At 43.7% G+C, this 14,499-nt stretch overlaps 1 protein-coding gene and 1 pseudogene across 5 annotated transcripts in view; one reads left to right on the top strand and one right to left on the bottom strand.

Annotated features, from left to right (window-relative positions):
* Window positions 1-14,499, bottom strand: part of KIF15 (kinesin family member 15) — a 79,945-nt gene that overhangs the window by 14,872 nt on the left and 50,574 nt on the right. For 4 of the 5 annotated variants that reach the window (XR_006715796.1, XM_045492580.1, XM_045492577.1 and 1 more), the window contains 10 exons: window positions 12,145-12,342; window positions 11,216-11,323; window positions 10,683-10,788; window positions 9,581-9,746; window positions 6,428-6,578; window positions 6,134-6,219; window positions 5,067-5,136; window positions 4,590-4,676; window positions 3,676-3,780; window positions 2,621-2,743 (listed from right to left, as the gene is read on the bottom strand). Coding sequence is in view for 4 of the 5 variants with exons in the window: in XM_045492580.1 (XP_045348536.1) it covers window positions 2,621-2,743; window positions 3,676-3,780; window positions 4,590-4,676; window positions 5,067-5,136; window positions 6,134-6,219; window positions 6,428-6,578; window positions 9,581-9,746; window positions 10,683-10,788; window positions 11,216-11,323; window positions 12,145-12,342 (1,200 nt within the window). In the remaining variant the exon portion in view is untranslated. The remainder of the gene's footprint in view (window positions 1-2,620; window positions 2,744-3,675; window positions 3,781-4,589; window positions 4,677-5,066; window positions 5,137-6,133; window positions 6,220-6,427; window positions 6,579-9,580; window positions 9,747-10,682; window positions 10,789-11,215; window positions 11,324-12,144; window positions 12,343-14,499) is intronic. The other variant, XM_045492578.1, reaches the window with a different exon arrangement.
* LOC123605545 lies at window positions 12,969-13,964 on the top strand (annotated as a pseudogene).

The following is a 14,499-nucleotide window of genomic DNA, read 5'->3' as shown; positions in this document are numbered from 1 at the left end:
TGAGCCATCAGCCCAGAGCCCGACGCGGGGCTCGAACTCAGGGACCGCGAGATCGTGACCTGGCTGAAGTCGGACGCTTAACCGACTGCGCCACCCAGGCGCCCCTGTCACACATTTTTTAAGAGAAGAACAAGACACAGGAGACAAAGGGAGTAAGGAAGAGCCTGAAGGTGAATTGTACTGAGCTCCCATCATTAGCCACTCCCACTCAAACAGCCAGGCTTCCCTCCACACTTGGGCAACAGGCAGTGTGGAACTGAAGATTTAGTCCCCATTTTATACTTGTACAAGACCTTAGGGTGTGACTTTTGTGTGCTACTTTCCACTTTTTTTTTTTTTTTTTAATTTTTTTTTTTTGTTTCAACGTTTATTTATTTTTGGGACAGAGAGAGACAGAGCATGAACGGGGGAGGGGCAGAGAGAGAGGGAGACACAGAATCGGAAACAGGCTCCAGGCTCTGAGCCATCAGCCCAGAGCCCGATGCGGGGCTCGAACTCACGGACCGCGAGATCGTGACCTGGCTGAAGTCGGACGCTTAACTGACTGCGCCACCCAGGCGCCCCTCTTTTTTTTTTTTTTTAATTGAAGTACAGTTGACACTGTGTACAAACTTTCCAACTCACCTTCTAAAAATACTGCCAGCTCCCACGGACTGAGCACCTCACAAGCTGCCAGTCAGTTCCTAAGCCCTTTCCATGTGTCACCTCATCTCACCTCCTCTTAGGCACTAGGCGGCAGTGTTATCTCTGCTCCAGAGACGTGACGAATGAGGCAGAGACAAGTGTAACTTTCACAGCGTCACACAGCCAGGACTCAGACTCCACAGCGGCCAGCTCCGTAGCCTGGACCCTCCTTGTCTATTTTCATCTCCTTGCACTGCAGGTGTGTTAGCTTCAAGTCCTTTCTGGCATACAGGAGGCCAGAAATACAGACTCCTGGGTAAATCTGCCTTGGAGATCTATCCCCACAGGTTCTAAAGCTCAAAACTAGCGCATACACCGTGTGTTTCACCAACTTTCCAGGCCGCTATTTCTCCATCTCAGACGTACAAGGAACCGTCTTCGGTCACTGTGGCTAGAGCCCTCGGCACCCACTCTGCTTGCTGTTGCCACGGCACACGTCCTGCGGACCCCACAACTGCCTGCTGAACTTCTAAAGCACTGCTCAGTTCTAGCTTGCCAATATTCCCACCACCACTTCTGGGCTCTGGCCTTTTCGCCTTTGGCCTGGGCTTGAAGTCTATGCAGCCTACACTCTTGGAGACGCTCCGTGACAAAGACTCCATCCGTCTCCACCTCAGCCGGACAGGCCCCACCAACACCCACAGCCCCCTCCCTAGCGAAGCCTTGTACAAATACTATCTCCTTTGGGAAGTGCTCTGCGATTTTGGCACAGTCACTCCCCTCCTCCTTTTCCTGTGCTCCCAGATCCTTTGTTACATCAAGATACATTTAACTCTTAAAGTAGATAGCATATTTTGACGTAAGTAACAGTGTTTCAATCATTCTTCCAGGCAAGGACAAATGGTAGGTGGGTTCAATAAATATTTGTTGTTTCTTTCATGGATAGCATAGTGTAGCAAGAAAGCTTTACTTCTAAAGCAACCACAGAGTAGTATATATGGTGGGTTACCATTTGTGCGAGAAAAAGAAAACTAAATGTATATGGGATTTGCCTAAAATGTCTCTGGAAGTTGGGCATGTGGGTGGCTCAGTTGGTTAAGCGGCCAACTTCGGCTCAGGTCATGATCTCATGATTCACGGGTTCGAGCCCCACTTCGGGTTCTCTGCTGTGAGCGCAGAGCCTGCTTTAGATCCCCTGTCCCCCTACCTCTCCCTCCCCCATTCACACTCGCTGTCTCAAAAATAAACATTTATTAAAAAAAAAAAATCTCTGGAAGGATACATGACAGAATATCTACTGCTTTATGTAGTTTGAATTTTGAGCCATGTGACAGTACTGCTTGCTTGCTTGCTTATTTACTTACTTATTGAGAGAAAGAGAGAGAGAGAGAGAGAGAGAGCGCGCGCACGTGGAGGGGAGGGGCGGAGAAAGAGGGAGAGAGAATCTTAAGCAGGCTCCACGCCCAACGCAGAGCTTGACTCGAAGAGCCTGACTTGGGGCTCAATCTCACCACCCTGGGATCACGACCTGAGCCAAGATGGAGAGTTGGCCGCTCTACTGACTGAGCTGCCCAGGCGTCCCAGTACTGCTTCATTTAAAAATAGACACATTTACACCAACAACGAAAAATTAAAACCCACTTTAGCTAAAACCTACCTCAGCTGGTTAACCTGTTAACCAGATCTTTCTTTGCTCCCTGCTGCTACCACTCCACCAAGTAAACGCAGTGGCCACTGTGCTCCCCTTTGGGAAGAGGGTCAGTTACAGGAACTTACCAGGTGTTAGCACAAATGAATGCATATCAACTGGATAAAGTATAACAACTTTAGTGTTATCTATTACTGGCCTAACTACCCTATGGGAAAATGGCTCTAATTATGACTTGTCCCTTTAAAAAGCCCTCTATTTCTTCATTAATAACCTCCACACACACATACACATACAAACATTGACAAGGAGAAAGGCAAAAAAGAGTCAGGATGTGTTAACATGTACCTCTATGTCCTCAGAGAGTATTCTCAGTCTAAGGGCTTCCTTCAGGTCCAGAATCTCCACTTCCTGTTTCTTAATCAACACTTTGCTCTCTTCCTTGTCAGCCAAAGCAGAGTTGTGTTTGCACTGCAGGAAGAAAGTTGTAAGAGCTGTCTGCTTTCCTGTGCTCATTTTGTCACTAAAATAACAAGAAGGAGTCTGAGCTCCGAGGTGATGATGAGACTAACACAAATAGTTCAATAACTACTTATTGGACAAACGAATGGAAGAGTAAGTGCATGAATGGTGAAGAGAACTCAAAAAGTCCCACAGGGAGCGGTGAAAAACCACTCCGGTTTTCTTACTGTTTTTTGGTCATCTCTGCCCCTAACAATGGGGCTCAAACTCCCGACCCAGAGACCAAGAGTCGCACTCTTCACCGACCGAGCCAGCTGGGCGCCCCGTATTAATTATTATCACACCTTTATCAAGAAACTGCCTTCAGCAACAAACGTGAGAACAGCAACCTCCCTTTGTAGCAGAGGAATGACCGACGTGGGCAAAAAACTTCACCTTGACCCGAGGTGAGGAGGAAGCACCAACATTCAACTTACGTATGTGTGCGCGTGAGGGGGAAAGTAGTTCCTCGTAGAAAATACTTACTTGAGGAAACCAGAAAGTCCAATAATGGAAAAACTCACTCGCTATACAAGGAATGTCTCTGAACTTAACCAAAATGTGTCACTGTTTTTCCTCAAAGCAACGAAGGAACACCACATACCCTTAACTATCACAGATTACAACCGGCCTGCTTCTGATCAGCAATTCCCAATCGGTGCACACAGAGCACTGAACCCAGGCCAGGACGATCAGAGCAGGGCGGCAGCGGGCACCGCCTCGCAGGGGTCAGCATATTAAAAGCTCTGTAAGTTCTGCGAATCCAGAAACCTGTTGAGGCTTTGACTAGGATTTCCAAACCGATTTGACCACAGCAATCCTTTTGTTCTGGTGTAGCATTTGTCAGACTCTTGGAGAATCTGGGGAGTGCTCAAATGTATCTTGTCGGTTACAGAACTTACACTGATGTCCTTCAGTTCTTGCTTCAGGGTGTCTATGGTTTCTGTTTTTTCACACACCGACGTTCTCAGCTCCTGGATCTGGCTCATGAGGTCAGCTACAACTTCCTGGTGAGGAGAGAAACAATGTCTTCACACCCAATGACATTAAGGAGGAGACCACTACTGAGGTAAACAACAGTTTACCTCTCCGAAAGACAACAGGAGAAGTCCATTTTGTTTTAGCAAAATACGTCACATTGTATTATTATCAGTTTGTATATTAATGGCCTTACTCTATTTTATTTAATCATTTGCTTTGGTTTTTCTGAATGCGTTATAGGTAGGCATATAAGAAATTTATACCTAATTTTATACTTGGACATGCATATTTCATTTACTATCCTAATTAAAGACAACACACCAGAAATCTGACAGTTTGTATCATGGGACTCAGAGTCAACCAGAAAGGCTCACACTAACAGCAGCCTAGTAAAGAGGGGCAGGATGGGTTTTAGAAACAGTGCCACCAGCGGGCCACCTGGGTGGCTCAGTCGGTTAAGCAACCGTCTCTTGATTGCAGCTCATGTCATGATCTCATGGTTACTGGGATCAAGCCTGCTTAAGATTCTCTCTCTCCCTCTCCCCCCACCCCAAAATAAAAAAATATATAAAAAAATAATAAAAATAGAAACAGTGCCATCAGAAGTAGAACAGTTTCCTCTTGAAGTTACATGGAGAATTAATAATAATAATAATAATAATAATAATAATAATAATAATAGAAGATCCCCTTCTCTGCCAACCTTGGAAGACAAACAAGGCCTAAGTGTCTACAGGAATGCCAGCTACCAGTCACCCTGCGGGCAGGGGACGGGAACATTAAAGCCTCACTTATGAAGAAAATAAAGAGGGATTCAGCTTCAACCTCTACCAACCTTGTCAGCATCTCTAGACTTTTCCAGAGAACGAATTACTTTTTCGGTAGCATATAAACTCTCTTCCAGTTTCTGTACTTTTGCCATCTATGGGGAAAAATAACTATTTTTAGAAAAAGAATTAAATTCCAAAGCCAACCACATACACATATGGGGGGGGGGAAAAAAAGAAGTTGAAATCTCCTTTTCATATTGTATGGTGCTCATCAGGTAACACTTGAAAAGGAGAAGCTGGGTTAAAAGGCATTGATTCTGTGGGTCTCCACCAGGGGGCCACCAACAAAGTATGATTATAGCCTTCCAGGAGTTAGAAAAACAAGAGTTCAAAAATAATACAACCAACCAAAAAGCCCATCTATTTTTACTACCTATTTTCAACACCTGAGAGCTGAAACCTTGTTCATAATGCACCTCTCCAGACACCGGACCGGGAGTTACAGTCCTCAAAGGCTAGAATTAAGAGCACAGATCACTCACCTGCTGCTCGCATTTGGCTATCTCTTTCTGTTTCTCCTGGTGCACAACCTCAAGAACTTCTAATATTTCTCTGAAAGAAAAGAATGATCTTTTTTACTCATGACTTCATCCAATGGAAACAGGAAGTGGGTGCATTTGTACAGAAGAGATTCCGTGAACGGCAACGGAACTTTGTTTGGCACACGCTTGGCATCAGGCACTGCGTTCCAGCAGGAGTCAAGATCTGAACCCGTTTCTTCAACAAACCAAAGAGAACCTATCTTTGTGCTACGAGTTTCTCTTTCTTTGGAGCACTCAGGACTTGCTGACATAAGCATGTGTTTATTACCTATCTCTCTGTGCTAGAATGTGAAACTCACGGGGATGGGGATATTTTGTTCACTGTCTTACCTCTAAATAAATGTTCTGGCACTTACCAGAATAGTGCCTGGCTTGTTGGATATCACCTAGTGTTTGAACAACTAAATGGTTAACTGTTTCCCAGCTAAGATGTATGCCCACTAGATGTAGTTACCTCCGTATCCCCAGGCCTAGAAGAGAAGCCGAGTCATACTAAAAACTGTACTGGTATCTGCTGAATAAACAAATACTTCCTCTTGCTACAGTAATGATCATCCTGCTGGCTGAGGCCAAGAGACTGACAGAGATCACCAAGGAAAAGAACTTGGAGAGACAGGCAAGAAGGACAATGGCATTCCATATTAAAGGACCAAGAGAAAAACAGAGCAGCCAGAAAAAGAATAGTAGAGACAGAAATAAAAATCAGTCCCCACCTTCCAGTTATAAAAATACCGAGATTTATTTATAGAAGGACCAGAGTTCTGATCACCATCAACTGCTATTCATTTCAAAAGTAGCATAGCTACTTCCTGAATGCTTTTGAAAAATTAAGTTTCTCTACATAGCCTCTTATACAAAAGAATTGGATATTCATTTTGGAATGTTTTAAAAAAATAACCTTACAGGGCATCAGCAATAAAAAAAAAAAAACCCAAACAACTCAAGATAAAGAATGGGATAGTAAATGATACTCTAGTCAACTAATGGAAAAGATAAATAGCACTCACTTAGAACTGTTTTCTTTATCTTCTTCAAATTGTAATAATAATTTGTTATTGCGTTCTTTTTCTGCCTCAAAAAGCTCCACCAAATTCTAAAAGACAATGTTATATTAGATTTTAAGAAATTGTTACTAGCAATGCACAGTCAACAAACACATCAAGTACCTTCTATGTTGGCAGGCACGAGGGGCCAGTACAGAAGTTAGGAAGAGGTCAATAAACAGGCCTTGCCCTGTGCTCCAGGGAACAATCACACATTCAGGACAAATTCATCAATAACCAATACCTTTCTTAACTTACATTCAGATCAGATTTCAGAGTTTCATTTTCATTTTTGCAGTTTTGGAGGTTTTTTGAAAGTTGGTCAATTTCAAACTTCATTACTTCTTGTAAGTTGTCATAGGAATCCTGTAGGCAGGCTTTGCTCTCAAGAAGCTTTTCCTTTTCTAATCTTTATCAGGAAAACATTTTTACAATGGTCAATATAAACATCAAATGTAGTTCTGCGAGTTCAATTACCGGCAGTTCCACTGCTCCTGTCTACAGACCGTGCCCAACTTACAGAAGCCTTGACTGACGTGACCGTGTGTGGGATGCCCACGATGCACAAACATGTAACACACAATGGACGACAGAGCAGTGTGACGGGGCCGGAGGAGACAGGGTGGGCATGTTAGCTTGAGCCATATACCTCCTCATTCTGCCTCCCATGGTCTCAACCAGACATGCTTAACTCGTGGGCAATTTTGAGTCGTGGATTCATTTTAGGGAGTTCCAGACCTAACCCTTCCTTACGTAAGCTAGGAAATGGCCGTTCACTTAATTCTGTTGACGCCTCACCTCTATTCATTCGTCACATTTCCTCTCAATTCTAGGAAGATTTTAAGATGGCAAACATGGCTTTGGTTTGAGCAAGAGAGTAACTCCCTCAGAAAGAACCATTTCTTAATTCACGTGATTATTGTTTCCCGCTTCTTAGGTTCTCCTCCTCTCGTTCTGCGCTGCACCTGCTGTGACAGGCCCAAACATCCAGGGCTCGGCCAAGAACTAGTGAACAATGAACCTGACTCTGCACCATCCAAAACAGGTGTCCCAGCTTATAAACAGATTAGGCAGGGATTCATCTGCTTTACTTGCCGAAAGCAGAGCAGAAGTGGCACATTACAAAGTGGTACAGGGGTGTCTGGGTGGCTCAGTCGGTTAAGCGTCCGACTCTTGACTTCGGCTCAGGTCATGGTCGGTTTGTGGGTTTGAACCCTGCATTGGGCTCTGTGCTGAGAGCGTGGAGCCTGCTTGGGATTCGCTCTCCCTCTCTGCCCTTCCCCTGCTCATGTGTGCTCTCTCTCAAAATAAACTTACAAAAAAACCCAAAAATCAAAACCAAAGTGGTATAAATCAAATGCTAAAGAGAGGCATACAGACAATAGACCAGAGGAGAGATGTGTGTATTTATGATACAAACTGTGTATAGAAAGCAGCCAAATGATTCAAGGAACACATAGCGGTATTGGGCTATTTCACGCAGGGGCCTTCTCACCACCTGTGGGGCCATGGAGTATAAGCAGCCCAAAGAGTGATACACTCGGTTTGAGCAAGAGAGTTAAACCTGAGACACTGAGAAAAATTATATCAAATTTAAAAAGCAAGGAAGTACTCGCTATTTTTAAGACAGAATTTAAGTACATAGTCAAATATAGTGGATTCTTAATATTTTAGATCTGGTTCAAATGACTTATAAACATGAGGAAATTAAAATCCAACGAGATAAGTGGAGTGACCTTTCCAAAAAACTCAACAAAGTTAATTTATGACACAGCCAAGATTAGGGTCAGTGATTCAGATGGTAAAAACAAATGCCTGGTGGGGCGCCTGGGTGGCTCAGTCGGTTAAGCGTCCGACTTTGGCTCAGGTCATGATCTCACGGTTCATGGGTTCAAGCCCCACATCGGGCTCTGTGCTGATGGCTCAGAGCCTGCAGCCTGCTTCGGATTCTGTGTCTCCTTCTCTCTTTGTTCCTCCCCTGCTCATGCTCGCTCTCTCGCTCTCTCTCTCTCAAAAATAAATAAAGATTAAAACAACAACAACAACAAAAAACCCACAAATGCCTGGTAAGAAAAAAACAACAGTGCACCAGGGATGACAAATGGCAACTCGGTGCTGGGGAAACAGGGGCAGTGGAGGCTGACAGCCCCCCACCAACTCACGGGAAAGGAGTCATTCAGGGGGCAGGGATGGGATTTCAATGGATGCTGAAAGATGGATTTTTGTAAGAAAGCTCTCAATCTTAAGAATGCAATGCGAAACTTTTTTTTTTTTAATGTTTATTTTTGAGAGAGAGAGAGAGAGAGAGAGAGAGAGGCAGGCAGAGAGAGAGGGAAACACAGAATCCGAAGCAGGCTCCAGGCTCCGAGCTGTCAGCACAGAGCCCAAGGCGGGGCCCGAATTCACAAACCATGAGATCATGACCCAAGCCCAAGTCAGATGCCCAACCAACTGAACCACCCAGGCGCCCCTATGCTAAACTTTTTAAAAACCACACTGGGAAGATCCAGCAAAAACATGTTTATGGATGAATCCGGTCTGCAGATCTCAAATTTTCTTCCTCTATTTTAATTCCTCGTGCGGAAAACACATAAAAACTGCAGATTTAAACCTTTGCTACGTGTATCATGCTCACAGCATCACGTGCCAAATGTCCATTATTAAATTATTGCCACGGACCCATACGATGGCAACCAAAACAAAATGATTTTATAAAAGGTTGAAATTGGCAAGGAAAATACTAAAAACAAACCCCTTACATCTGTCATTCCTTTATTTCAAGATTACCAGCACTGACTCATGCCAGCCTCTGACAAGTTACTGTGGACAACAGTGACAACTACTGATCTGTTCTACCTTGTACTGTCCCTTCTTCTAATAAGAGCATACCTCTCCCTCTGGAAAAGGTGCATCACCTATGTTGGGCCTATATCACCTCAAACCCCTGGGAAGTGACTGGTCCGCAGGTAAGCAGAGGACTCCAGCAAAACCAATTCAGATTTTCCCTGGGATTGATACATGCCTTCTGGGACAGAGGATTTCATCACAGGGGTCATTATGCTAAGAGAATATGCAGCGGTCTGAGGCGATCTGTTCCCCGTCACAGAGAGGAAGGCTCTCAATAGTAGGACTGAGTAAGGGCAACATAATGAGGGAAGCAGAGCAGGAACTGAGAGAGACAGAGACAGAGAGACAGAGACAGAGAGAAATGTGCACTGACAGTATCTTTTGAGACTCGGTCTAGTTTGCCCCTGAAACCAAAATCCCCTCTAGGCCTCCCTGTTATTGTGAGCCAGTAATTTACCTTTTTGTTTAACTAGTTTGAGTTGGGTTTATAGCACTTGCACGGCGAGCAGTCCTGGACTGCAGGCCCCAACCAGGCAACGGGACAGCATAACAGAACAACTCTACCTGACGCTATCCAGCTGGAGCTGTGTGTGCGCGTGTCGATCAGAGAGGCTACTCAGCTCTTTCTCCTGACTCTCTCTGAACGAACTATACTCCAGCCTCACGGAAGACAGCTCCTTGTCTGCAGAGTGAAGAACTACTCGCAGGTCATGCACCTCACTTTTCAAAACTAAAAAACAAAACAAAATACATTCTCAACAGGTTTCTTTACACACACACACACACACATACACACACACACACACATTTTTTAACAAAGTAGACAAAGAGGTTGGATGGATATTTTCACACAAACAGCAAAAACAAGTTGGAGAGACCAATCTTAAGATGTTGAACAACCAAGTGGTAGGTACCTAGGAGCACAGAGATTTCTATTTTATTCCTCCTCGTTTATGATTTTTGGTCTATTTCTACAAAAAAAGTAAAGGGTTAACATCTGTCCCTGATCTGCAGGTCACTTGACTGTTCCACTTTCTCCTGAGGCATGTGTATGGCAACTTTAATATAAGGGAGAAAAAAATCAACAGATTTAACATATTTTAAGTGACCTAATCTTACTTATTGAAAACCCTTTGGTGATACACCAGAACATTCCAAGATGGGTTAAACACTGCTGGTCTTCTAAGAAAACTCCAATTGGAGGTGACATCAAGTAACTCCTTAGATCAAAGAAAACATAATGGCTGCTTTTTGTTTTAGCTTTATTACAAACTGCTGCAAACACTTTGATGAAAGGAAAAATAAGCTGCAAAAAATTGGGAATCAAATGGTACTCCCACCTCTATGGATATATACAAATACATAGTTATTCTTTATTTTCTGTCAAAATATTATTCATCTTATGATTTCAAGACACTTCATTTTCAAAGCAGTATTAAAAGGTTCAGCAACCAGTTCAATCACTTGTTTATGACCAGTCCTGAAGCAAAGCACCCTTTCTGATATGAGACTATTACTTACCACTGCCTTGCAGACCCAAGTCTGGTCATCTAATTAAAAACAAAACAAAACAACCAAAAACATAGGGGCAAGATTTACTCATAGAGGTCAAAAGATACTGAGTCGCGGTATTCAGATTACAAAGCTCCCAGCCGTTCGAACTTACACTCATTCTTAGTTTGAGCGTCCCGAAGCTGCTTTTCAAGGACATTCAGTTGTGAGAGATGCTCTTGCTGCTGTCTGGTCCAATCAGTTCTTTCTGACGAGAAAAGCTTTGAGAAAAAGACAAATTTATTAGAAAAAGGAATACTGGCATGCTAAGATACTCTCCAAATCATTACCTTGTTTCTGTTTTTAAAATCTAGCTTCAGGTGTCTGACAGAAGAAAGTCGGCTGTTCCCACGAACTACAGTGAGGAAGACCAAACAAAGAGGCAGGGCCACTGCAAGCACCTGGGCCATCTACCCTGCCTTGTTCCGAACCGAGAGCAAGGGCCCTATCTGCACTGTCCACTAAGTGAGCTAGAATTCAGCCTAGGCGGTGTGTGTCATTATCAGAGCAGTGTGTGAAGTAACACAATAAAGAATACAACCCAAATGAGCCTTGACAAAGGCTTTGCAAAGTCCTGTTCTTCTTGTAACACTCTTCCCTTGAGGATCTGTTTCATACATCTTCTGAGGCCCTGCTCTTGGGTCTCACCTCCCGCGTTTGTACAGAATGATGTTCCAGTTTGTCAATGTGCTGCTGAAGCTTCAGGTTTTTATGCTCTTCCTCATCCAACTTGACTTGAAGGGCACTCATTTGTTCCTGCAACACAAAAACTTGAGTTGTCAAAAATTCTTTTCAGTGGAAATCGCAAACATTCCACTAAATAAAATAAAATAGAATAAAATTCAAAACCTCACATAGACAAAGATATCAAAGGCCAGTTTGGAGCCAGAAAACAATTTCCAAAGACTACACTAATGACTTCTCATGTTTCAGAATTACACTTGTGGTCCATCAAAGCGGATAATTTGAAACACAAAGGGAAAAATGATTCAATGGAATCAATCCTAGAGCATCTTGAGACTTCTAAGAAGCTTCCCCAAGGCTGCATGGAGTGACTTTACAAGAATGGCCTCCATGCCTTGGAAAGGGCGAACTTTTGGAATTTGAGGGTAGTCTGGCTCACTCTAAATATTGTCAAAAAGCAGAAAAACTTTCTGAAAAAATAAATCACCAGAATTCTGAGATAAACACACTTCACATGTTCTTTCAAATACATCAAAAACTGTCTGCAATTTGATCTATAAGAAGATTCTTTCAATTATTTTAATTTTCTTTGCAGATACAGTACTGTGCTATATAAACCAGTTCTGGAACTTGAAGCTGGGGACAAGACTGGTCTCTTCATATAGGAGAGAGCCAAAACCTGAGGAGACTAGAGAGTGGGACTTGCTAAATACCGCAGAGCAAACAAAAAGAACGAGCAAAAGCAGGCTGATTTCTGCTTTCACACACCCATGTTTAACAAGATACAATTTTAATACCACACAGATTTGAACACTACATATTAGAGTTGACATGATACAGGGAGTTTCTCAATGAATGTCTAGTTACTTGCTTTTTCTAAAACTAACCATTACCTGCACCATCCTAAGCTCTTCAGAAATGGCCTCAAAAGCCTGTTCATTCATCTCAGGTGGAACTGGCTCATTCAAGATATTATCATCTAATGTGCTGGGATTCGGAGCATGCACAGGGCCAGAGCTCCCTGCTTCGGGGCTTAGTTTTGGTACTGGTCGAGACCAAAGTTGATAAGCCTTGGTTGGTGTAGTTATAATCTGCGGCAAAAAGTGATTATGGACAACATTAGCACTCGTGAGCAACACAGCCATAGCACTGAGTAATAACCATGTGAACAGAAAGGATAAAATTGAAATTCTAATCATCAAAAGAAGAGTATCCTTGAGAGACAGCAGAGAAATGCCCAAGTAGAAACAAATCTATCAATTCAATGCGGTCTCAAGGAAAATTCTCTTAAGATTTTTAAAACTGAAACTAGATCAGCCAATTCCAAACTTCATACAAAGAGTAATTGTACAAGAAGAGACAAGTGAAAGGAGAACAAATTGGAAAGATTTCCCTGGCCTACATCAAATACACAGAAAAACAGTAACTTATGTTGAAAGTTCAAATTAGTGAGAAAAACAAGGACTATTAAAAGTTAAATCCCTGGTGTGCCTGGGTGGCTCAGTCTGTTGGGCATCCGACTTCGGCTCAGGTCATGATCTCAAGGTTCGTGGGTTTGGGCCCTGCGTTGGGCTCTGTGCTTCGGATTCTGTGTTACCCTCTCTTGGCCCCTCCCTGGCTCACTCTCTGTCTCTGTCTGTCTGTCTGTCTGTCTGTCTCTCTCTCTCTTTCAAAAATGAACATTGAAAAAAAAAAAGTTAAATCCCTAAGTCACACCATTCAAAAATAAAATAGCAGATGCATTAAACATCTCAGTGTAAAAATAAAATTATACTGATGATCTTGAGACTGTCTGGGCCTTTAAAAATACATAAAAGAGGCTCTCTGCTCCTCACCGTTGGACAGACAGCCTCATCTTCCGCTGTAGCCAGCCATGTCCCCGAGATACCATGGTGAAGGTCAGGGTAACCGGATTCAGCCCAATTAGGCACTTGGTCATCAGCGATGCTTTTAACTCCTGGCTAAGTGGATATTGTTGCCATTAATGATCCCTTCATTGACCTTAATTACATGGTCTACATGTTCTAGTACGATTCCAACCAAGGCAAACTCCATAGTCCAGTCAAGGCTGAGAACTGCAAACCTGTCATCAATGGAGAGCCCATCTCCATCTTCCAGAAGCCAGATCCCACCAACATCAAATGGGACAATGCCGGTGCTGAATATATTGTGGAGTCTGCTGGGGTCTTCATCACCATAGAGAAGCCTGGGGCTCATGTGAAGAGTGGGGCCAAGAGGGTCATCACCTCTGCCCCTTCTGCTGATGCCCCCATGTTTGTGATGGGCGTGAACCCTGAGAATTATGAGAGCCCCTTCAAGATTGTCAGCAATGCCTCCTGTACCGCCAACAGCTTGGCCCCTCTGGCCAAGGTCATCCATGAAAACTTTGGCATCATGGAGGGACTCATGACCACAGTCCATGCCATCACTGCCACCCAGAACATCAGCCCTGCTTCTACTGGTGCTGCCAAGGCTGCAAGCAAGGCCATCCCTGAGCTGAACAGGAAGCTCACTGGCATGGCTCTCCATGTTCCCACTCCTAATGTGTCAGATCCATGGATCTGACCTGCTGCCTGGAGAAAGCTGCCAAATACGATGACGTCAAGAAGGTGGTGAAGCAGACATCAGAGGGCCCCCTCAAGGGCATCCTGGGCTACAGGGAGGACCAGGTTTGTCCTCGACTTTAACAGTGACAACCACTCTTCCATCTTTGTTGCTGGGGCTGGCATTGCCTCAATGACCATTCTGTTAAGCTCATTTCCTGGTATGACAATGAACTTTGCTACAGCAACCGGGTGGTAGACCTCATGGTCCACATGGCATTCAAGGAGTAAACATCTCCTGGACCACCAGCCCTGGGGAGAGCAAGGGGAAGACAGAGGCCCTCAGCTTCTGAGGAGTCCTTTCCCCAACTCATCCCCAACACACTGAGAATCTCCTGACCTCTACACAGTTTCCATCCCAGACCCCCTGAAAAAGGAGAGGGGCTTGGGGAGCCCTACCTTCTCACATACCATCAATCAAGTATACTGTACCCAGAAAAAAAATACATAAGTCACAAATACGAAAGATGAATAAACCTGGCTATATCAAAATTGTAAAAGTTCTTTTTAACAGAATCACATACAAAGATAAAAGACAAACAACCTGATGGCGAATACACTGGCAGTAGTATGTACGACACACAAAAGAGTAACACGTTAAAAACTACAAATCAGAGGGTAAAACAACTAATAGGAAAACAGACT

This window comes from Leopardus geoffroyi, chromosome A2 (assembly GCF_018350155.1).
Source record: "Leopardus geoffroyi isolate Oge1 chromosome A2, O.geoffroyi_Oge1_pat1.0, whole genome shotgun sequence".
Classification (NCBI taxonomy): domain Eukaryota; kingdom Metazoa; phylum Chordata; class Mammalia; order Carnivora; family Felidae; genus Leopardus; species Leopardus geoffroyi.
Note: the sequence above shows the minus strand (reverse complement) of the source record. Positions and strands in the feature narration are given on the sequence as shown.